The sequence below is a fragment of the Taudactylus pleione genome, unplaced genomic scaffold (assembly GCF_031769625.1).
Source record: "Taudactylus pleione unplaced genomic scaffold, aTauple2 ptg000133l, whole genome shotgun sequence".
Lineage (NCBI taxonomy): Eukaryota > Metazoa > Chordata > Amphibia > Anura > Myobatrachidae > Taudactylus > Taudactylus pleione.
Window position 1 is genome coordinate 351,604 of NW_028284535.1, and position 24,578 is coordinate 376,181.

General features: G+C 44.1%; 1 protein-coding gene across 3 annotated transcripts in view; it reads right to left on the bottom strand.

The window, feature by feature from the left end:
• Positions 1-2,394: 2,394 nt before the first annotated feature.
• Positions 2,395-24,578, bottom strand: part of LAMB2 (laminin subunit beta 2) — a 141,305-nt gene continuing 119,121 nt past the window's right edge. For 2 of the 3 annotated variants that reach the window (XM_088473221.1, XM_088473220.1), the window contains 9 exons: positions 23,107-23,291; positions 20,412-20,653; positions 17,044-17,247; positions 16,035-16,179; positions 12,264-12,471; positions 11,133-11,274; positions 10,378-10,554; positions 6,641-6,800; positions 2,395-2,865 (listed from right to left, as the gene is read on the bottom strand). In XM_088473221.1, the coding sequence (XP_088329347.1) occupies positions 2,729-2,865; positions 6,641-6,800; positions 10,378-10,554; positions 11,133-11,274; positions 12,264-12,471; positions 16,035-16,179; positions 17,044-17,247; positions 20,412-20,653; positions 23,107-23,291 (1,600 nt within the window). In that variant the 3' untranslated portion in view covers positions 2,395-2,728. The remainder of the gene's footprint in view (positions 2,866-6,640; positions 6,801-10,377; positions 10,555-11,132; positions 11,275-12,263; positions 12,472-16,034; positions 16,180-17,043; positions 17,248-20,411; positions 20,654-23,106; positions 23,292-24,578) is intronic. The other variant, XM_088473223.1, reaches the window with a different exon arrangement.

Consider the following 24,578-nt stretch of genomic DNA (forward strand, 5'->3'; position numbering starts at 1 on the left):
TATATCTAAATCTTAGTAATAATAACTGAGTAGGTGGTTATAGCTGTGTATCTAGCTGAAGTATAGAGAGGTCCCTTCACAGCTCTCACTGGCTTGCTAGACACAACCGCCCTCTCCGCTAGCAAACCGGCACACAGACTCCTGTGACCACCTGCCCACCCTCACCTCACCCACCCACTCAACCTACCACTCCACTTTAGCGCCGGGACACGTAGACTGGGTCCCTAGGCACCACACACACACCCCCAGAACACAACGCGGCTGCCCTGAATCTAAGCGGTATATTTACTAAAAGTCGATTTTAATTGATTTAAAATCAATGAAAAATTATCAAAATCGTTATTGTCTTTCTGGGGCTACATCGCACATTTACAAACGGTCAATTATTATTTATTTTTGTAAGTATTAGTAAATGTGTGATTTAGCCCCAGAAACACAACATTGATGTTGATCAGTTTTAATCTATTTTAAATCGATTAAAATCGACCATTAGTAAATGTACCCCTAAGGGATGAGTTTGATGGCTTATTCATTGATATTGTAAAACATTTAACTATAATAAACATTCAGTGGAAAGTAACATTAAGGGGTAAATTTACTAAGATTCGAGTCTGGTCGAGTTAGCAATCTCTGGAGAGTTTGGGGATTTTTTACCACTCGCAAAATGACAAACTCAGGAGAGAAATCTCCTTTACTACAGGCAAATACTGGAGAGTGAGCAAACTCTCTTCACTTCACCATCGGCCAAACTCTAGTAACTTTTCACTAGTGAAGATAGGATTCGGGAATTTACCAAGATGAGCGCTTGTAAACTCTCATAGGAACGGACAAAACTCCTGTCCAAATTTGTGAAATCAATTTGCCTTCCTGTGAGCTGCGAGTTCTGCAGAAACATACACAGATCAGTGTGATCCATGTATGGTTCTGCCTGTAAATAGTAACTGAAGGGTTAATTAAAAAAAATGCATTAACGTTACACTGTATACGGTGTGCGTGTGTAGTTAAACAAGCTCCAAAGGGCAGGCATGCTGGCTTCTGTAGTTTCACTGTAAAATACAATAGTTTAGAACTTTTTCACAAATGATTACCCCTGTACCCACAGCCCAGGGGTGCGGGGAAGAGCCCCGGGTTTCAGACTAAGCCTGGGGTTTCGAGAGAGGGGGAACGCCTTCTTGAGGGGGGGTCCCCACCTCCCCTGAGATCCTCGGCTTGGCCTGACCGGCTTGGGAAGTGAATGCTTTCGCTGGGGAGACCCGGTGATAGGGTCTCCTGGCTCTGGCATTACACCCTGGTCGGTTTGGGTCTGGTGCTGGTTTTAAATATAAGGGGACCTCTACTCATTTTTCTTCCCCCTATATTTAAAATCAGGACTGGCCCTGCAGCCAGGTGCTGGTTCCTAAAGTACAAGGGGAACCCTACACGTTTTTTTCCCCTTATTTTTCGGAACCAGGACTGGCTGAGCAGCCCAGGTCAGTTTATGCCTATGGGGGAGGGGACCCTACGTCATTTTTTTAAAAAGATTTAACCCTTTTTTTTACAGGTACAACACACAAGCAGCCTTCACAGAGAAGACACTGCAATCTAGGGTGAGTAATCTCTTTCAAAAATTTCTACTCGGGGGAGATTTCTCGATCTGCTTCACCATGGGCCAATCCACTCTCAGCTAAACTCACTTCTTAGTAAATTTGTGAGTTTCAGGAGCCTCAATTCACCCGAGTTTCAGCGATGCTAATTGAGTTTGAAAAAAAAAAAAAAACTCGATCAGACTCGATTCTTAGTAAATTTGCCCCTAAGACTCAGGAATTTTTTTTATCTGTTTCATGTTATATAAATTTTCACACTTCATTTTGTGAATCACTAATGGAACATAACTATGAGCTCTTTTTTATGCAAAACATTGTGTAATTCTAATTTTACCTGCGCAACTTCCTTTAGGCTACTATAAATTACGGAAGACACGAAAGTCCATATTATATTACCAGGGTCAATGCCATCACTGAGATTTACCCAAAGTCTTCTACTGTGCATAGGCATCTGAGAGCTTATTTTCCACATTAATATCATATACAGAAGTGTCCTGCTTCATCGTGGCCGCTGCTGCGACTTGCTGCGGCGCACAAGCCTCGAGTCGCGCACCCGCAAGCAGGAAAAGTGCACTGCGTTCGCACCCGCAATCCATGGGATTGCATGCTGCGAATACTGCCGCTGCCTCGCGTACCGTGGTATATGCGGCATGCATGCGCAAGATGAGTGAGGACGTATCAATATGTCAGCGGAGCGAATAGTTTTACCACACAAGTCTTTAAATACCAGAGGGTTTACGCAACCCCACGCCCCAAAAAAGATGAGATTACTGCAATCTGCTCTGTGTAGTAGAGCAAATAAAATAACGCGGGTGGCAAAAGTCTCATTTAAATAATGCGAAAAACTCTATAAGGCAACAGATTTGTCCAGTCCCTTTAAAAACAGTAACTATCTAATGCTACTTGTAAACAGTAAATAAAAGGGATTTTATTATATTTGACCACAGTGCATGTTACGTCCATACAAATGTTTGTGCTATTATAAATATCACCAGCAGATTGGATAGTGATACATTTCCCCCGCACTAATCCCGTAACGCGGCACCGAGAGGAAAGTCTTTGGCTGCTCGCTGTCTCCGAGTGATAACATATCTTCCGCCTTTTTTTTTTGCATTGGCCGATTATTCAAAGTGCTGTTTGTTGTTTTATTGGCAGGTGTTATAAATCTGAATTTGTTGGTTAATTGCGTTGAGAATATCCTTCATTTTCTCTTCCAGACCATCCAGCTGCTTTGCCTTTTCTTGCAGAATGACTTCATTTTTCTCATATGCAACTTCTAAGTCTGTAATTAGAAACATATTAAGAAATCATTATCACTGTAATCATACAAGTGTCAAACGATCTTTGCTTACTAAGATAGAAAGCTTTAATAACTGCCGTGTCTTCATGCTACCGGCACTCCTGTTTTGAATTATTTTTGCAACTCAAGAGGATATCCCTTAAGCTGCATACACACATTTTTGGAACAATTATCGTTAAACGATGTTGTTTAACGATAATCGTTTGTAAAAAATCGTTCACTTTCTGAGTCAAACGATGAACGATCATCGTTCATGCGCGTTCACGTTTGTAGTTTGTAGTTCAGTCAGACTTGAACTGAACGATTTTCATTAAGGGAATATGCAAAAATCGTTTGTAATGGAAGATCTCCGAATGGGCCTGGAAAGTTATCAGGAGTTTATTTCTACCTGGCACCCATGGTTGGAATTTAAGTCTTCTAGTACATATTTAAGTATTGTGGAGTGAGCTCTGATTATTTACCAATTTTTTTTTTTATTTATTTTTTTTCTCTTTTCTTCCTCGCGTATATATTTCTAATTGAGAGCCACCAGCTCTCCCATCCCCCAACCACCCTCCTCTTTCTCACTTTCTCTCTTCCCCTCTTTTCTGTGTTAGATCACTATTTCATTTATGTATTCATTTATTCATCTATTTCATACATTTTTTTTTTTTTCTATTTTATTTAATATTTAATTTTTATTTAATTGTGTTTTCCTTTTTTTTTTTTATTTAATTGTGTTTTCTTTTTTTTTTTTTTTTTACTTGATTACTGCTGTTAAGGTGTGGCTTTATTTCTATATCTAGCACTTGTTACGTGTGATGTATGGCCCTCATTCAGAGCCGTACGCACTGAGCAGAGCGCACGCTCTGCATGAGGGCCGGGCTCCTTTTTCATGGAGCGTCCTCCTGGACGCTCGTATAGCTGTGGGTCACCACCCACAGGCTATACGAGCGTGCATTTTGATGGCCGCGATGGTCGTGACCATCGCGACCATCGAAATTGCGAGCTGGAGCCTGCGGTTGAGGTTTTCAACCGCAAGCTCCGGAGTGATTTTGGCTCTATCAGAGCCAAAATCACTCCCACTGACATCACTAGTGATGTCAGTGGGCCGGCTTCTGACGGGAGGCGTTCCCGTGGGAACGCCCCCGTCAGGGAGGCACGCCCCCGGCACGCCCACCAAAGGGGGCGTGCTGTCAATCAACATTGACAGCACGCCCCCTTTGATCGGACACAACGAGCGAAGGAAAGTCCTTCGCTCGTCGTGTCTGGCGCATGCGCACGACGGAGCTCCCTCCGTCGTGCGCATGCTCAGTGCAGACCATCGACCCACTTGCGAGCGTACAGCCGCTCGCGAGTGGGTCTGAATCAGGCCCTATATTCCAAACTATGATACCGAATGTATGTGGTTTTTCTCACAAATTGTTTCTTTTCTGGAAGCATAAATAACAACAAAAAATCTACCAATAAACATATATTGGAAAAAAAAAAAAAAAAAATCATTTGTAGTTCATAAAAATCGCTCATTACACTTTAAAAAATCTGACAGATAATCTGACAGAAAATCGTTCATAAAATCGTACAGAAAATCGTTGGTAACAAAATCATTGTGTGTGTATGCAGCTTTAGTGATAATTGCAACATCTGTTTATTTTCCTTACCCAGCAATGGGCTTTATCCAAAGCCGCACACAAGGCCGGAGTTGAGCAAGTTTTTGCTACCGCGCAAAAATCTCACGGTGAATGCGCTGCACAGAGTGTTACGCACAAAAGCGCAGTTGGGATTGAGACACGTGGTATATGGGATGTCTGGGAAAAGTGCTGGAAGTTCCTGGGCCGTGACTGGGAGGTGTATAAACAGACGCACGAGGATTGTTGGTCTTATTGGCGTGTAGTGGGAATGTCGCGGACATGGCGCTAAAGTGTTTGCGTAGACAGACGCTTCATTTCACACTTGAGACCATACTCAGGTGGAAAATCTGCACCTACAATGGCCTTGGTGTCCGGCGGTGGCAGCCTTTGTGTCCGGCGGTGGCAGCCTTGGTGTCCGGAGGTGGCAGCCTTTGTGTCTGTCATCGGCAGCCTTTGTGTCCGGCGGTGGCAGCCTTTGTGTCCGGCGGTGGCAGCCTTTGTGTCCGACTGCGACAGCTTACTGGCTAGTTAGTTTGGACGCGAGTATCAGCCCTTCTGTGCGAGTATCCCTGCATCTGCATGTGTCTGAGCCGCTCCGCCCGATGTTTTTGTTATGGCTGCAGCTGTCGAAATTAGTATCGGCACTTGCACCCACCATATGCTAGGTGCTAAAGATCCGTCTACAGCAGCCGTCCTATTTCAATCATGCACGGAAGTCGGTCTCCCTACAGATGCACCAGTTTCATGCGTCTACGCGGCCGCCGCTAGGAAATGCCTATTTCACATTAGGCTCCAGATACATCGCGGATGGAGCAACTTGTTACCGCGGATGCATTGTGCGATGCAAGCACAGACCCCGTTAGCCATTTTTTGACGCACGTAGCGGAAAATCGTGAGATGCGCCCGACTCAGAATCAGTTCCATAGTCGTCTGCATCAGTGCGCAGTTGTATCGGCCCTATCCCTGGCGCAAAAGATCCATCTGAAAACAGGCATATTATATTCAACTCTGTGTAGTGCGCAATTCTGTTGACGCACCCACACTAACGTTTGTTTATGTGCAATCTCCACGTTACCACCCAGTTATGCCACTTCAGCTGCAGGAGGAGATGCGACTGAGTTGCATACGAATGTGCGTCATCCGTAGTTGCGTATACTTGGCTCTGGAGCAGATGCAGTGCAAAAACACGCAAGGTACAGCCGCATTCAACTCCACATCAGCCGACATTTTTACAATTAATTATAGTTTTAAACTAGCAAAAAGTGACCCAGTGATTGCCCATGGCATAACAGTGTGGTGGGTGAAGGCAAGTGTGGTGGGTGAAGGCAAGGCCAGTAGATGTTACATGGCACAGCGCAGCTGGTGAAAAAGGGGCATTGACAAACCATGCGTCTGATTGGGGAAGGGATGCTGGCAGGGCCGGCTCCAGGGCTAATAGCGACCTGTGCCGGCCGAGTGCACAGGTCGTTGCTTTATCGCGCTCGGCTGACGAAAATGGGGGCATGGCCTAATTACCATAGGCCATGCCTCCTTATGTGATGTTATCTGAGGGGCGTACCCGCATGCCACGCCTCCAAATAACATCAGGCTGGGGGGAGCCTCACTAACTGGGCTTCCCCCAGCCCTCTCACGGCACTGAATGGATGGCGCGCACATGTGTGCAGCATCCATTCAGAATTCGGGGTCCCACGGTGGGGGTCCCCAACCCCCCGATTTGACCACCCGTGGGCCATTTCGGCCCATTGGTAGATAAAGCGGGATAGTACTGTCCCGCATAAATTGGGATGCTGGGGAAGGGTGCGCCCTCTATGGACCAGTCGAACACCCCTAGAGCCGGCCCTGGATGCTGCGCAGTGATTGTGGCGTTACAGATACCGGAGCATTGGCTGGTATGGACAAATGGTACAGTGTGTTGGAGTCACAGGTTTGATGTACTGTGTGTGGGCACAGGCTGGTATATTATGTATGGCAGAACAAGGGAGCTGTGGTTAAATGTGATTGGCGAAATATGAGTAAATTCTGCAAAGAATTTAAAATACTTCATACACATGTATCTATTCTGCATTACATAGGGATTGGTGATCCAGGCTGGAATATTAGGTTTGCATTGCTCATTAATGGCAGGAACCCTTTCTGAATGAACTCACCTTGGAGCCTTTCCAGTTTATCCTGAGCATTCTCAAGCAGCTGTTTTGCCTCATCCCTGAGCTGGTCGGCTTTATTCTTTGCATCCTTAATGTTCTTCGCTTTATGTTCAACTAAATTCTGAACGGTTTTATATTTATCTCCGAGCTGCCCATCCAGCACCTTGAAAGAATGAAGGTGTTTGGTGAATGTAATTATATTTAATACTAATATGTATAAATAAACATAAAAAAAAACTGTTGATAAAAAAAAAACATTTATGTAAATCTCAAACTCTATAGTTAAATATTTAAAATGACACGTTCATTTTACGCCAGCATAACACGTGCTATAGTCTGGTGCAATATGGGACCTCAGAATGTGGCAGTTTAAATACTTTTAAAGACATTGTAACTCCTGATACTGACCAACGCGTTTCACTTTAAGAGATCAATTTGCCAGGGATGCGTCATTCTGCCACAACTTCTGGGAATGTGGTAAAGTCAGAAAATTTTTGGTCAAACTCATGGATTTTATCAATCAACTATTTACTCTACATTTATCTAAACATCCTATTTCTTGCCAATGGAATCTGACAAAAAAACATCCTTCCCTTGCTAACTGTTATCACAAAACTTATACAGGTTGAGTCTCACATATCCAAAATGCTTGGGACCAGGGGTATTTTGGATATTGGAATATTCCGTATTTTGGAATAATTGCATATCATAATGAGATATCTTGGGAAGGGGACCCAAATCTAAACACAGAATGCATTTATGTGTTATATACACCTTATACACACAGCCTGCAGGTAATTTTATACAATATTTTTAATAATTTTGTGCATCAAAAACAGTTTGTGTACTTACATGAAATTAATTTATGTTCCATATACACCTTATACACATAGCCTGAAGATTACTATATGCTATATTTTTAATAATTTTGTGCCTTAAACAAAGTTTGTGTACATTGAACCATCAGAAAGCAAAGTTTTCACACTCTCAGTCATGCTAAAAATATTCCATATTTCGGAATATTCCGTATTTTGGAATATTTGGATATGGGAGACTCAACCGGGACTTATCAATTGGGTGAGCTAGACTACACCCATAATTTTCAGAGTCAAGAATATGCCTCTCCGCATCCTTTATTTTGAACGACAAGCCATTACGCCGGACGTGGAGAAGGGCGTAGTCCAGTTTTACCAAAAATTGGGGAAGGAATATTGAACATCTAGACAGTGCTACCCAATTGTATATACAGAAGTGGTTCGAGTCAACAAATTGGTTTCTTCTTCGTCGCATTGCAGCTGAAGGCTAGGTCTTTTTCTTAGTTTACAGTTGCTTGACATATACCCATGGGCCCTTTGAACCCTATGGCACATCAAGACCCACATTTGTTTTGTCTCATCTCCCCTCTTCTTGCCCTCCCCTCTTTTCCCCAATTATGTATCATTCTGTTGTTTTTGTTTCTTCCTTTTATTGTTCTTTGCGGTAACTACTTATGCGATTTAACAAGTTATGTAACATTTACTCATCTCCTGATATGTTACAGCTATATATTGTTATCAATAAGCTTTTTGATTTCTGATACTGCTGTGACTGTCAATAGGTATCTATAATGCTTTCATGTGCTTTTACTTTTGTGTACTTTTGATTTTATGGTAAAAAAAAAAAAAAACAACAATAAAGTTTCAAAAAGAGAGCTTCAATTTGTTTATCCAGTATCAATTCAGAAACCTTACATTTTTGGACTATGATTTTCTTCATATTTGTATTCATTTACAAAAAACTGCATCTCCCAACTTTGCCGAGCACCAGGGGGGTCATTCAGAGTCGGTGGCAAGCGCTGAGCGCTCGCAACCGACTCGATGTTGCCCCACTGGGCATGCGCACGACGGAGCAGGCTCCGTCATGCGCATGCGTGAGACCCGGCTAGCGACAGACGCTCCGTCGCTAGGGGTCTCGCAGCAGACGGGGCGAGCTGTAAATGGTGAGTGACAGCTCGTCCCGTTTGGGAGGCCGGCAGGGGGCGTGCCTGCCCAAACAGAGGCGTTCCCGCCGGAACGCTTGCCGTTTGGGGGCGGCCCCACTGACATCATTGCTAATGTCAGTGGGGAGCTTCCTGCTCAATCAGAGCAGGAAGCTCCCTGGGGCTTACGAGTGCCCAGACCCAACCTCAGGGTTTGGTCGTAAGCCCCGATGATCGTGATGGTCTTGACCATCGCGACCATCACCCATGTCGGTCGCTAGAGCTGTGGGTCTTAACCCACAGCTTAGTGATCGACAAGGAGGCGGTCGTTCAGGATGCAAGCGGCCGCCCTGATTCAGAGCGACCGCTTGCAACTAACGAATGCCTCTGAATGAGGTCCTATGTAACTCCTCAAGGTGTCCTTAAATGTAGCTTCAAGTTTGCATTCTGTATCAGCTCCTGATGTCATTGTACAACCAATGGTAAATGACTGTCTCTTGTAAGTCACAGGTTGTAGCCCACATGGACTGAACATTGTACAATCTGTTAGGACCTATTTTAGATTAATCAAAATCTGAGCTATTTAAATCCAGAATGATGGAAAACTGTGTTCGCTGATGAAACTCTTGTCTCAGGAAAAACTGGTTCTAAAGTTAATTCATAGGCAGCATTCTTACAAATATTGGTTCAGGCCACAAATTTACACTGAGCTAAGGCAATGAGTACACTTCAATATGGAACCAAAGGAACTATTTTGGCCATCTGACTTTATGTTAGGATCCTGTCTTCAGGATTTATTATCCTCACTTTCAATATCCTAAGGCCCACCTACATGAACCAAAGAGGTCTTCCTGGCCCCCAGCTGGATAATAGTGGCACTTGTATCCAGATGAGTCTGGGTGCTGGTCATCAGTTCTCAGCTTCATAGAGGGGGAACGGCAGACCTGGCAAATCCTCCAACCTCTCTAGGTTACTAGAAAGTTTTCTGCTGCCACTCATAGAGACCATTAATTCCCCCTTCCGTAAATTATCTATACGACTGTCATATGATTGATTGGCATTTAAACTATGGGCCGTATACAATTCAGAGGGAAAAGCAGTTTTCGCATTGGATTTTGGCGAAAAGTTTGCCTGAAAATGTTTCTCCGTATTCAATTGCAGTCTGTTTTCACCTATGCGAATAGTCAATGCCCTTAAAATGGGCGATACTGTTTCTCCACAGAATAGCAGGAGAAAAGAAGTGCAAAAATCTATATTTTGGGGTGCAGATGTTGGGAAACCACTCAGAACCCTTGGTACACCCCGTAAGGAGAAGTCATCAAAAAATATAATTCCAGGAACACCCCCCAAAACACATTAGAAATTTAGGATGAAAATTAAAAAAGTAGGGGGACAACTTACAAAAAATAGCAAAATAAGCTTCTGGGGGTGCTCTAAGGAGGGGCCAAGTGTTTTTGGGAGTGCAGGTGCTTGCATGACAGAGGAATTTCACTTTTTCTAAAACTTCACTTTAGAGACATTAAAATATGCTAGTACCTACTTTCCACGGGCACAGAGTGATTCCCCCAATTCAACCTGCGCTTTTCGCCTGTTTCACATTCGCCTGGTCCCGTTTTCGCCTGTTTGGCAATTGAATACGGAGTAAATCGGGAGCGCGCACAAAAGGTTTTCGCGTCCAAAACACGCAAAGGCGGCGAAAAGTCAGGCAGGCGTGACTTTCTCGCCGATGCGAAACTAATTGAATATGGCCCTCTATATAAATCGCTGGAAGGGTCCGTCTTACCTTCTTGGCATCATTGGCTTTGCTCAATGCTGTGCTGGCAGTCTCCTCTGCGCGAGTCGCCGCCAAGCTGGTACCAGCGCGTTTCATTTTGAGAGCTTCGATTTGTTTATCCAGGTGACCCACTCGGTCCATAGCATCGTTGAGGCGATTTTCAGCACTGGATGTCCCAGATTGGATCTAGATTGAGCGCATACATGGAAACCAACAGTGAATGAATTGAGAAAGTGACATATTACCTTCAAAACACCTATTTTTTGGCAGGCGCTTTTCTGGGATTTTGTGCGGCTAGAGGTAACATTTTATAACATGTCAGTTGTGATGTCACTTCAGGACATTAAGGGGTCTATTTACTAAGCAGTGTTAGGAGACAGAGTGAAAAGTGATAAGGTGCCAGCCAATCAGCTCCCAACTGTCATTTTTCAAACACAGCCTGTGAGATGGCAGTTAGGAGCTGATTGGCTGGCACCTTATCTATGTATAGTATGTATGTTTATAGAGAATATGGGGTAACTACATATCCTGGATGGCATCCAGATAAACAGAGGGAGAACATACAAACTCTATACTCATATCAGCTTACTCGGATTCAGATCCATGACTTCAGCCCTACAAGTCAGCCTTGATAACACCGTGCCATCATAAATATATGCTGTTTATTCATAAATAAAATAATTTTCATGCTTATTCCTGTCTTATTGCTCCATGCATAAATCATTAGTCTCCATCCCAATATACTGTACAGACCAGAATCTTACCGCTGTCAGCTTTGACTCGGTGTCTCTGATGTCATCGTTGGCGTTGCGGATGGCCCCCTCGGCTGCATTCTGTGCTCTCTTAGCGTCTTCCAAAGCTTTTTTCACAGACTCTGCTGTGCTCTTTACATTCTCGGCGCGGCTCCTCAAACAAATAAATATCATAGAATTTTATGAGGGCAGATGAGAAAAAAATAAAAATCGTCATCAAGTAGGTATATTTACTTCTGGGGGTATATTTACTAAAGTGCTGGGTTTTTAGAAGTGGAGATGTTGCCCATAGCAACCAATCAAATTCTACTTATCATTTATCTAGCACCTTTTAGAAGATAATAGCTAGAATCTGATTGGTTGCTAAGGGCAACAACTCTACTTCTAAAAAAACCACTTTAGTAAATACTAAATATACACCCTAATTTTGCATTTAATTTTAAATTCCGCAGCCAAAACGCAAACAAACTGCAAATATATTCCATAAACTAAATCTGACTAAGTAGTATGGCACAAATAATATTTTACGGTGTGAACATTTTAGTCACCCTTTAATTACAAGAAAGCTAAAGATTGGCTCTGTTCTAATTAGGGATGTGCAGGCTAGGATTAGTTTGGATTTTCCCGCCAAATTTTGATTTTTCCCGCCAAAAATCAGGTCTCAGAAAGAGGCAAAACGTCATCTTTCATGGACAAACATCATCATTCCTGGACAAAAATCCATGGAAGATGATGTTTGTCCATGAAGATGACGTTTTGCCTCATGATGTTTGTCCATGAAAGATGACGTTTTGCCTCTTTTTGAGACCCGATTTTTGGCGGGAAAAATCTGAATTTGGCAGGAAAATCCAAACTAATCCGAACATGCACATCCTTAGTTGTAATGGAATGTTACAGTCCCTTTTTTACCCCATAATTGTCTCTATGATTCATAAATGGAAATATAGCATTAGAGAAGAGGGAAGATTACAAAGATAAATGGTATCTGCCAGCTGTACGAGCTCCTGTTATCACCAGTGTACCATGACGGTACATTTTCACATCAATTACAAGAGTGACAAATCTTCAGCAATTTGTATCAACCTATTTAAGTGGTAAATGATGCTTTGTTGCATATGTAACCAGAGGTTCAAACACACTCACTTAGCTCGCCTAGCTTCTTGCAGGAGCTGCTCAGCTTTCCGAACGTCAGCAGCTGTGTGATCCAAAATGGCGTCCACATTGGACAAGGCGCTCACTCTGTCCTTGATTTCCTCTGCAAGGCGCTGGATCTGTTGCGGAGTTGCAGGAATGGACAGATCCAAGACTCGGCTTGCTACCATCTCTATGCTGTCCGGGTCTGCTCCCTCCTCTGCTCAAGCAACAAACAAATGTGTTATATTAGTGTGACTATTGTCTACATGCTATAAGGGCAGCCATTCTGCAAGGTCCATGAGTATGCAGCTTGTACAGTCACCAAGATCTGGTAATGTCACCGAGCATTTAGCCTATCAATGCACTGGGAACCAGTGATATCACTGAAAAACTGATGTCACTGTCTCCTAACCAAAGACAGAAACACAAGAGGAAAATTCAATTAGCCCCAATCATTTTTCAGGGGCAAAAATCAGGACTTTTCCGAATTTTTCTGCTTTGGGCAATTCAATTAGAACCCGATTTTTGTGCCCAAAAAATTATATGTTTTCAGGCAAATACTCAGAAAATCCGTGTTAAGTTCACGGACCTATGTGTTTTCGCAGGCAGCTTCCAGAAAACAGGCTAATTATCGAAGATTTTGTTTCGGAGCCTGATGAGGTCCTAAAAAAATACCCGACTAGTGCTGTAGGTGGCCGAGCTTCAGGGGTTATTGGATAGCCCCGGAGGGGTCAATAATGCGTGGTCAGTGGTAAACGCAGGATTTCTAGAGGGGGGTTTCCAAATGCCTGATTTTAGAGTGTATGTGGCCAGCCCATGAAGAGGGCATAATTAGCACTTACCCAGCTTTAATATGCGTCATACAAAGTATATTGTGTGTCAGAATCCCAGCATATACAGGGCCAGTGATCACAGTAAGCCATTAAATGCGGCAGTAGGGCCATCCTGCCTGAGCTGAATGTATTTATTTTAGATGTGGGCACCATTCCAGGGCATTGGAGCAAGTCCGGGAGCCTAGAGGAGCAGCAGAAGAATCTACCACTGCCCTGGACATATGTACATATTGGGCTCTATAGCAGTGCATCCCTAACAGTGCATGTTTTCCAGATCTCCTAGTTGGTGCACAGGTTATTTTGTTACTGACTGATACATGTTAAAAGATCCACAGGTGGTGCTAATTATTTCATTTGTGATACTGAGAAGAACATGCAGCACTAGTAAAATTCTATTACATTACTATTTCTATTGTGGTCATGATGTGGACCGGGGAGGGGGGGTTTCCAGGCAGACGGAAACCTCCCCTGTGTTTGCCTATGGTGGTCATTTACTGTGGCTAATAGAATTTCCCCAAAGGCTATCTGGTATGTAGATTGCTTTTGATACTATGTAAAATCAATATCAAAACTTACAGTTAGAGAGAAACGGCAGAGCATAATCCAAGTAGAAGACAAACGTCTACTGCAGCTGACCATTGCTATGGTTGTGACTACCAAAGGTGCACTCAGGCTGAGAAATAATAACATTGTCTGCCTCTTGGACAGCGTGTCCTTACCTTTCTCTACACAAGGACTTCAACAGCACTGATAGAAAAAAAGCCCAGAAGTTCTCAGCAAATGACAGCAGTGTGACACTCCCGCACTGAGGGCCTGATTCAGCAAGGATAGCAATTGTTGCATGCAGGCAGCTTTGCAATGCGATCTTTGCAATCATGCACCCCCTGCTGCATATGCAATCCCATGGATCACCATCACGACCATCAGTGGTCGATATTCGTGACAGCCAGCTGAGTAAGCCTCAGCTTACTCAGGCTGGCCGGCTTGCGAGCCCGCCAGACTGCGTACGTCCACGCAGTCTCTGGGTTGGCCACTCCCGGACACCCCCTGTTTCTGGGAACGCCGCCCAACTCCACCCCACACTGCCCATTAAACGCCTCTACCTGTGAATCAGGCAGAGGCATTCAAGGGCTAGCGTGCGTGTTAGCAGGACCCATTCATTGCGTGCACTGCTGAATTAGCCCCTGAGTGACATAAGAACTCACTGTCCAAGGGGCCGAGACACTTTGTGGGTGAAGCAGATGTATTTTGTCTCCTACTTGGGAACTGGGAACTTCTGTGAAGATCTAAGTGCAAACATTGGGCCTGACTCAGGCGCTAATGCATTTGCCGCTGTGATCCTGCACTCCGCTGCTGTGCAGACATACGCTAATGCTGTAGCCAGCTGTGATCCGGCACTTCGCTGCTGCCGCTACATACGGTATGCTAGTGTTCTAGCCAGCTGGGAATGTTCTGAGACGCTCACCAGCAGCTTTTCAGATCCAAGCCAGAGCGCACAAATACCGTACGCAGCCGCCGTCCCAGATCATAACTAGCCATCTGTGTAGCCCTGTGGTCATGCAAATATGGCCGCCTGCACTGAGACATCAGAACCACTTTATCTGCGTATGGGATTGCAAGTGCAGGCTACGACACGCCCTAAATACGCCCGGGACATGGCTGCGTTTCTAGCCGCCACTCCCTGTTGCATCCCCCAAACGGTCCCTGTTAATCACCTTGGTTAAAATCCCAATGCCGGAACCCAAAACACTGCAGATCCCGACAGGGGAGGTAAGTACCCTATCCCTACCACTCTGCTCCCCCTAACCCTATCCTCCCCCACTAGTGCCTAATCCGCCCTCCCCGTAGCCTATCCCTAACCGACCCCGGGGGGTGCCTAACTCTAATGTCCTCCCGGGTGTGGCTACACCTAACCCCCCCATCCCCGGGGACAGTGCCGTACTTACCGGCATCCGGGCTTATGGCGTTCAGAATGCCGACGCTGGTATCCTGATATCATTCGGGATATCGGCGTCAGAATTTTGCCGGCGGTCAGGATTCCGCCGTCAGTATATCGGTAACCGGGATCCCATCCGCCAGCATTTTAACTACATCCCATTTATATGGTACAGTATGTCCCTCTGTTGAGGTCTGTTAATTGGCACCACCAGGACCTGGTCATAGTTTTCATCATGCTACTCTTTTTAACGGTAGCTATAAGTGTCCACTTTCCAAAGCCTATTTCACAGCATTAGAGATTCCAGGATCAGGGACATAACAGGGCACTTCCAGGCCCCGAGCTGCCCGGCCCCCAGAACATGTGACGTTGTGATGCCACACAGAGATGGGCGGAGCAGCTAGGTAACTGGGCACTGGATGCATCCTAAGGATGAGCTGCCAAGCAACTCTCCAGGCTGCAAGATGCCGTCATAGGTACCACACAAGCCGATGAAGGGTGGCACTGGGCAAGATGGTGCTGCTCCCCCAGCCTTGTGTCCTGGGTAGTGGCAGTGGGCGTGCACCCCACCTTACGGCTCTGTCCAGGATACACAGGCGCATTAAGAATTGACAATGTGAGTGAAAACCCCCAAAATCGGTACCTGGGAACCTAACACGCTCACACCCTGCAGTCAAACCCCTTATTTTATTTTTTACTGGAAAAAGAGGTGGACGGTAAAGTTCAGGTGGCAACAAAAAACAAATAAATGAAAAAAAAAAAAAGAATACAAGTTAATAAAATGCCCCTGAACAGCTCAGCCCTCAGGAGGGCACCTAGATTGCCTGCCCATTACCATGTAGCTTCCCTTGCCATGGGGTGACGGAGATCTTTAAGCTCTGATCATTACAGTTTAGGCAAAAATTAGATAAATTATTAATTAGTTCTAATTAAATAAATGAATAAATCGTAACTAACCAGCTTACTGACAGCACTCTGCCGGGAATATAATAATTTGCTTGTGTCACTTACGGCTCAGGAAGTCCTTGATCTGCTGGATGAGCTGTTGCAGCTCTTTGTTTGAACGCTCCACTCTCCCCTTCGTCTCGCTGGCTCGATCGAGGGTCGCCTGCGCCCTCTGTTTAGCCTTGTCCGCCTTGGCTTTTGCCTCTGTTACCTGTATTATTGACACAAGAGAGCACCTATTAAGCGAGATATCACTAGGTATAAAACATTTCGGGGGAGATGTATCCAGCCTTGGAGATACTCTCATTTCAAATTCTGTGCTCGATAAACAGACAGAAGCTGATTGGTTGCTTTGCGCAATTTATCCACTTTATCTCTCTCCAAGGCTTGGTACATCTCCCCCTTTATCTGCATATTTTTACAGTTCAAAATCTTGTAAAGGCAAATTGATAGATGAAAATAAGAGTTCTCTACATTATTCATATTAGACGTCCATTGGTGATTGTGCAGTACAGACCTGGTTTATTGTACAGACAGAGGGCATTGGGCCTCACTTATCAACGACTTTTACCATACACAACGAGTGATAAAACTTGTTGCATATGATAAATGGTGCTCCAGCCAATCAGCCCCCAACTGCCATCTGTTTGAAAGATGACAGTTGGGGGCCGATTGGTTTGAGCACCATTTATCATATGCAACGAGGCCCATTGTCTGTTAGTTTAAGGGTGTGGCCAGGCGGAAAAAGGACAATATCCCAAGTTTTAAATCTGGAATGTTGAAAGACATGACCATGTATTTTATAGTATGATAATTGTATATGGAAAACATAATAATACCACTTTCTGGACACAAATTACAAAAACATGACCCAAATTTTTTTTTAATAAGCACCAAACAACAAAAATAGAGGAATCAGACTTATAACTTTTGATTGGTGTTAACTGTAATTAGTGGGAAAAGGCTTAAACCGCTATGGTTGATTTCCATAAAGTGATTTAAGTTTCTTTTCTAGCGGCAGATCCTTGTTTTGTACATGGCCTATGTTACACGCTTACAGTCAGCTATTTTATACCTTTTGGAACAGGACATCCACTTCTCCCAGCGTTCTCTGCAGTTCCTCCTCTGCATGCTTGGCTCTATCTAAAGCATTGTCTGCAGTCGATACGGCTCCATTGCAGGTGGAACCTCCGCAGTGCCTCTTCCCTTCATCGTCACGGCAGCCGGCTCCCCCACAGGTACTCTCTGCGCAAGGGACATCTCCGGAGGCCCCACAGACCTGTGGAATATATATATATATACAGTCACTGCATATTCTAAAGACTATGGGGTAGATGTACTAAGCCTTGGATCAAGTGAAAAGAGATAAAGTACCATCAAATCAGCTTCAAACTGTCATGTTACAGGCTGTGTTTGAAAAATGACAGTTTGGAGCTGATTGGTTGGCACTTTATCTCTCTCCAAGGCCTAGGGCCGTATTCAATTAGTTTTGCATCCGCGAAAAAAGTTCTGCCTACCCGACTTTTAGCCTACATCGCGTGTTTTAGACGCGAGAACTTATCCTTGCTTGTCCCTGCTCTTCGATGTATTCAGTTACGAAACAGGCGAAAACGGCAATCGCCGAATGCAGAACAGGCGGAAGGTACTGTCAGAATTGGGGAAATCAGTCTGTATCCCAAAAAAAGATGCACTAACATTGGGGATCAAGGTAGAAGTGTTCCAATAGCCCTAATAAAACTAGTTGGGGTACTGAAGTTGTTTAAAATCCTTGTTATTAGCGTCCTTGCAAAAGTGGTGAAGAATGGCATTAAGCAGTATTTTTTGGTGAAAATAAGTAATCTTGTCAAATTTGAGGTACTTGAAAATTGGTACTAGCATATTTTAATGTCTCTAAAGTGAAGTTTTAGAAAAGTAAAATTCCTCCGTCACACAAGCACCTGCACTCCCAAAAACACTTGGCCCCTCCTTAGAGCACCCCCAGAAGCTTATTTTGCTTGTTTTTGAAGTTGTCCCCCCACTTTTTTCATTTTCGCCCCAAATTTCTAAGGCTTTTTTTTGGGGTGTTCCTGGAATTTTTTAGTTCTTTTTTTTTGAGGGGTGAATTGTCCTTTGGGGGGGGGGTGTACCAAGGGTTCTGAGAGGTTTCCCAACATCTTCACCCCAAAATATAGATTTTACACTTTTTTTCTCCTGCTATTCTGTGGAGAAAAAGTTTTGCCTATTTCAGTGCCTTGACTTTCCGCATAGGCGAAAATGGAATGGAATTGAATACGGAGAAATATTTTCAGGTGAAATGTTTGCAAAAAAACAGACAAAAACGTCTTTTCGCACCCAATTGAATACGGTCCTTAGTATTTTATCTCTATACAAGGCTAAGTTCATCTCCCCCTATTACCTTTGGATTTGTGGAATGGGAAAATCTGTAATGGGGAACTCAAGTTACTGTTTATATTGAATGGTACAGGGATGGATGTTTCACAGTGTCAAGATAGACAGTTAATAGGTCGTCACTAGATGGACGACATCGACAAAAGGTCAACAACACACAAATGGTCGACACAGAAAAGGACAACATATGATTTTTCTGAATTTTTCATGATTTTTAGGGTTAGGATGAAGGTTAAGGTTAGGCTGGGAATGGTTATGGTTAATAGGGGGAGGATTAGGATAAGGCACCAGGGAGAGGGTTAGGGTAAGGCACCTGGGAGAGGGTTAGGAACTATGGGGAGGGTTAGGGTGAGGATTAGGGTTAAAATAACAGAAAAAGTAAAAAAAATTTTGGGTGGACCAATTGATGCCGTCGACCTTAGTCCGTGTCAACCATTTAACAGTTGACCTTTTGACCCTGTCAACCATTTGGTGTCGTCCTATTGACTGTCTATCTACAGTAAATACTTTAGATCTTCAAATCCACACCCGAATTGAACCCTAAAGCTGCATACACACGTAAAGATTTTTTGTCCAACCATCCAACTAGTTGATTGGTTGGAATGAAAATCTGGTAAGGTGTGAAAGCAAATGACAATCAGCAATTTGCTCCCAAACACTGGAAAATGGACAAAAACTGTTGTTTGAACAAATTGTTTAGATCAAACATTTAACAAACTTGTCTGACGTCCATTTTCATCTGTTTTCTGGCATTAGGAGCAAATTGCTGATCATCATTTACTCCCATACCTTACCAGATTTTCATTCCAACCAATCAACTAGTTTCCGTGTGTATGCAGCTTAACCCTTGTCTTCCATCATGGTATGTTCAGTGAACATGGTCATAAGCCATGCTTCCCAACAGTCCCGGTTTTTGCAGGATAGTCTGTCTGGAGTGTGGGCAGGTAGATCAGGAACACAACTGGTCAGATAGTACCATGACTTGGCAGCTTTGGGCACAACCTTCCAGTTTTTTACATTTGGAATGTTGCCGGATGTGGCCATGGATTGTATAGCATGATAAACGTATTCTAAATAATCTTTAAAGCACCTGCTGACTACCCACGATGAAGGTAACTGTTTTGTAGGTTTCACCAACAGTAATGAGAATGCACCAACAACTAGTGACATCACTGAATCATCCATTATTCATTGTGCCTCACCATTACAGTAGAGGCACTGGGGATTTAATAAGGATTGGGGCCATCCTCATTAAAACCATCAAAGGCCGTAGAAAATGTGCCACTATTTATGACGCACAAAATCATCTTTGGCAGATAAAGTACCAACCGATCAGCTCCTAAGTGACACTTTACAGGCTGTGGGGCAGATATACTAAGCTCTGGAAAGTGATACATTGGAGAGTGATAAACTACCAACCAATCAGCTCCTAACTGTCATTTTTCAAACACAACCTGTAACATGGCGGATAGGAGCTGAGTGGCTGGTGGGTTATCACTCTCCAATGTATCACTTTCCAGAGCTTAGTACATCTCCCCCTGTGTTTGAAAAATGACAGGAGTTGATCTCTCTCCAAGGCTTCCTACATAGACCCCATTGTCATCCGGTCTCATCAGGGCACCCAGTTCCCTCTGGGCATCTACAGAATTTGCTCTGGTCGCTAGCCAAAGGTTTTGTGGCAGTTCCCCCACTGGCGCTCAGCTGTGTAGCCACTTTCGACATGAAGACACTTGTAGGTTTATTTTGGTTGGGGACAAGGTCTTAAATGTGCTATACTTTATGGTCAACCCAATGGGTGCCCTTTGTTCTGTCCCAGATGTAACCAAACTTCCCGCCATCAGAGAACTTGGGTGAGGGTCAGTAGTCGCCCTTCTAGCGGGAAAGCGATAATAAAACCAGTCAGGGCTGCATCCAACATGTCAACTAAGATGAATTACTTTGTGTAGATGGACAATTGACAGACACATATATTCCCTGGACTATATTATATCTGTAAAACCTGACACTTATGTTGGACATATGGGACAATTTTCAACTATACATTTACAAACAAACCTTTTCGTTTATATTCTTCAGATCGAGCGTATCAGTCTTAGCCGTCAGGTCATTCAGCGCCCGGCGGTTTGCCGCATTCTTCCGGTTGAAGTTGTCCCGTTTCTGAATTATGAGCTGCTCCGTTTTCTCTCTGGCTTTGGCGGAATCACTGACGGGACTGGGGACGCTAATAGTTGATGCATTTACCAGCTGCTCGGCTGCTCTCGACTGTGCGTAAGACTGATGGATACTGTCATATGCCCCTGTATCAGATACGAGCTACAGTTATTGTTTTATGGAGCTACAGACGATGCAGACAGGCAAATCCAATTTAGCACATGTACCCTTATCATATCTCCACACACTAAACCGCACCAACAATCCTAACCGGTTGGCGGTCAGTAGCCAGTGTGCCCTAATTTGCAATCAATACGGTTGCAGCAAGTGTCATCAATGGGCATAAAAGAAAAGCATTAAACCAATAAAACAAATTTCCTTACATGAAAAATACTGGTAACGAAAAATATAAATAATTGCAGGACCTTGTCAAAAATGAATATACTGTATCTGAGAAGTTGACCAACTAGGAGTATGTTGATACGGAATCGGTATGAAATACCGGCGGCCGCATGACCGGCAGTTCGATTCCCGGCAGCGGAAGACCGACAGCGCTGGAAATCCCGATCGTCATAAAGGTAAGTATATACTAACCTAACCCCCTAACCCTAACCTTCCTTAGGGGTGCCTAACCCTAACCTCCCCCCCAAGTGCCTAACCCTAATCCCCCCTCTAAGTGCCTAACCCTAACCTCCCCCTGGGGGTGCCTAACCCTAATCCTCCCCCTAGCCTAACCCTAATCTGTCGGGATTCCGTCAGCCGGCTTCCCGACTGCATATCTTTGATACATCCCTTAAAATAGCTGGGGATAACAATGTTATGCTCCTGACATAATGGGAAGAGGAGCCCACCTGATCAGTAACAGAGGACAAAAAGGTGAAATTCTAGCACTGGCCCATTATAGATCCATTACCAGGAAAATCTGGGCAAATATGTATAAACTCGGTAGTTGGCACAGGACCCCTGTGGTACTGCTTAGATTATTCAGACTGGTTCCATATATTCATGTAACGTTAGTGACACCAGTATAGAGAAGCCTTGACGCGGCCCGGTGCTTAAACATATCTTTGCAAATATATGCAACAAAAATCTCGGGACTTCAACTATAATCAGGGCCGGATTAAGGGGCGTTCATCCCGGGGCCCCCACACACAGAGGGGCCCCCACTATTAGAGCAATTCCCCCTTCTACCATTGGGGGCGGAGCTAACACAACAAGCCCCACCCCCATGTGACCCGCGAATTGCGGCATTGTGGTGCGAGGGGGTGGGGCCTAATGAAGTGAACAGCAGCTGAATAGAATGTAAGTGTGTATATGTACTGTTATTATTTATATATGTGTATGTGTATGTAGTAATCAAATCTTATTGCTGGTCTATTGCAGTGTACTGGTGACAGTTATTTCTCTTTTTCTAGTCTAGATTAAACCCCCTCCATTCATGCACCTGTAAAAGACTATTAAGTTGACCTGAGCAACCACCATAGTGGTTCAATATAATAGGTAGAGGGGTAACCACTTCCAAACCCTGCCCCCATACCATTTATTAGATCATTTATTTTTAACATCAGTTAGAAGACCAATGCAGGTTTAATAATTCTTCCTCTACCTTGACCTCATGTCAGAACGCTATGACAGAATGAGTTTGACAGCGGCTTTGCAAATAGGTACGTAGAAATTGTCATACCCCATTCTTAGTTCTTCTTTCATACCCCCTGCCTAAGTTGTCACTTGTTCCCTCTTCAAGGGGGAGATGTAACAAGACTTCTGATAAGTGGAGAATCAGACAAGTGGGGAACTAATAATCATCTACCTATCATTTTTTATAGAATGTACTTCAAAAGAATGTTAGGTAGAAGCTGATTGGTTGCAACTTATCTAATTCCCCACTCTTTAGAAGTCTGTTATGTATGCTTGCATTAAAATGTAAAATTAAATACCACTTAAGAAAGTAGTAGGAACCAGGACAGGCTTTAGAAAGCCCGGGTCGGGTTATGCTTTTGGGGGGATTGGGCTGCATGGCTTTTTTTGTAAAACACACACAGAAGCCATCACGGATCTCACTGATCTGTGATGGTTTCTGTATAACTCGCACTTTTTAATGCTACTCGCATTAACAGGTGTCAGTTTACATAGTCCTAAATTCGCCGAAATTCGCAAATGTAGTAGCCTCGAGCAGAAAAGTTTGCAGGCTATTGAATTTGCGAGCCACAGCACAAACTCGCACCTTTAAAAAATGCGAGAAGGTGCGAGTTTGTACTGTTACTAAAACTGACACCCTATTACATTTGGCCCATAAACTTTTTTTCTACCTATATATTTGTAGATGTCGTGAGATGACTTTTAATAGTGAATTAATTTTTCATTTTATGTATTGCTGTCCTTTACGTAATAGGTAACTATGACATTTCATTGTACACATCAACTTTTTCTTTCATGTTTGTTTGATGTACGGCTCATATAATAAAGATGTAACTATAGGGGGCAGTAGTGAGACGGTACTTGGCTGAAGCCGTATAGTGGGGCTGCATTTGTGTTGAGTCCAGAGCTAAGCAATCTCAGACCAGCTGTGTTGGTTCGGAGACGCTCATACAAGTTTTACCTAAAAAGTTGGAGTTCTTCAGCACATCCAGCTGATGACCCCGCTCACTGGCCGTCATGTTCAAGCTGCGAGCCTCCCTCTCCAGCTCAGCGAGGTCGTGATTGGCGTCAAAGTTTTCATCTTGGACATTGGTCAGTTCTGCCTCCAGCTGTGTCAGAGTCTCGGTTGACTCACTAATTTTATTCCTTAATTGGAGAGAAATATTTGTCATCGTCATTTATAATGAAACCAATCTATAATAAAGTCTCGGGGAAACTTTATTTTAATTTCGGGATACAATTGTAAGTTACGCCTGTTTTGCCAAGGCCGTCTGCCTGATAATGTCACTTTTGTCCTGGTCTCTTAATGCCTACACCTACTCTGCTAATGTGTTGAAGTGACATGGGGAAACACTGATACAGCATTGGCCTTAGGGCCTGATTCAGACCCGCTCGCAAGCGGGTCGATGGTGGCCCAACGTGCGTGCGTGAGCCCTGTAACGAGCGAGACCTTCACTCGCTCCGGAGCTCGCAGCAAAACGTGGCGGCTGTTGATGTTGATCGACAGCTCGCACCGTTTTGTAGGCGGGAGGGGGGGTGGCTGAACAAACGGAGGCGTTCCCGAAGGAACGCCTGCCGTTTGTGGGCGGCTCTACTGACATCACTCGTGATGTCAGTAGTGGACTTCCGGCTCTATTAGAGCTGGAAGTCCACTCGGCATTGCGAATGTTGACACCCTACCTTAGGGTCTCCTCGTAATGCCGATGGTCGCGATAATCGCGACCATCTCCTGCCCGCTCGCACTAGCTGTGGGTGGGCACCCACAGCTTAGCGAGTGGACAGGAAAAAAAAAAAAAAAAAAACTCCCTGCCCTGATTCAGAGCGTGCGCTCGCAAATAGCGAACGGCTCTGAATCAGGCCCTTAGATCTGCAGGCTACTACTGACCTAGTCAAGAGGCATCACACTGGCAGTGCATAGACCTTCCTTACTCACAAATCCTACTAATGTGCAGGTAAAATGATAGAACCACACAATGTGCACAACAAAGGCCAGCCATGCTCAGGAAGTGCCTCTGCCTGGGGCAGTATTGTTTGTGGTGCAGCAATGTCATAGATACATGTCTTTTTTTATTATGGATTTTTGGACAGTATAGAGCAGGTGTTCCCAACCACGGTCCTCAAGGCACACTAACAGTCCAGGTTTTAAGGATAGCCATACTTGAGCACAGGTGACTTAATTAGTACCTCAGTTATTTTGATTAAACCATCTGTGCTTTAGCATGGCTATCACCAAAACCAGGACTGTTAGTGTGCCTTGAGGACCGAGGTTGGGAATCACTGGTATAGAGGTTGTTCATTAACTGGTTTGTGGAGAACTTGTTCTGGATGATCCATGTCAGCGCAAACACTGGAATTAGTTATATACTGGGAATATTATGGCAATTATTTGATAATTACAGAGGGGAGAAAATGAAAAGATCCTATTCATCAACA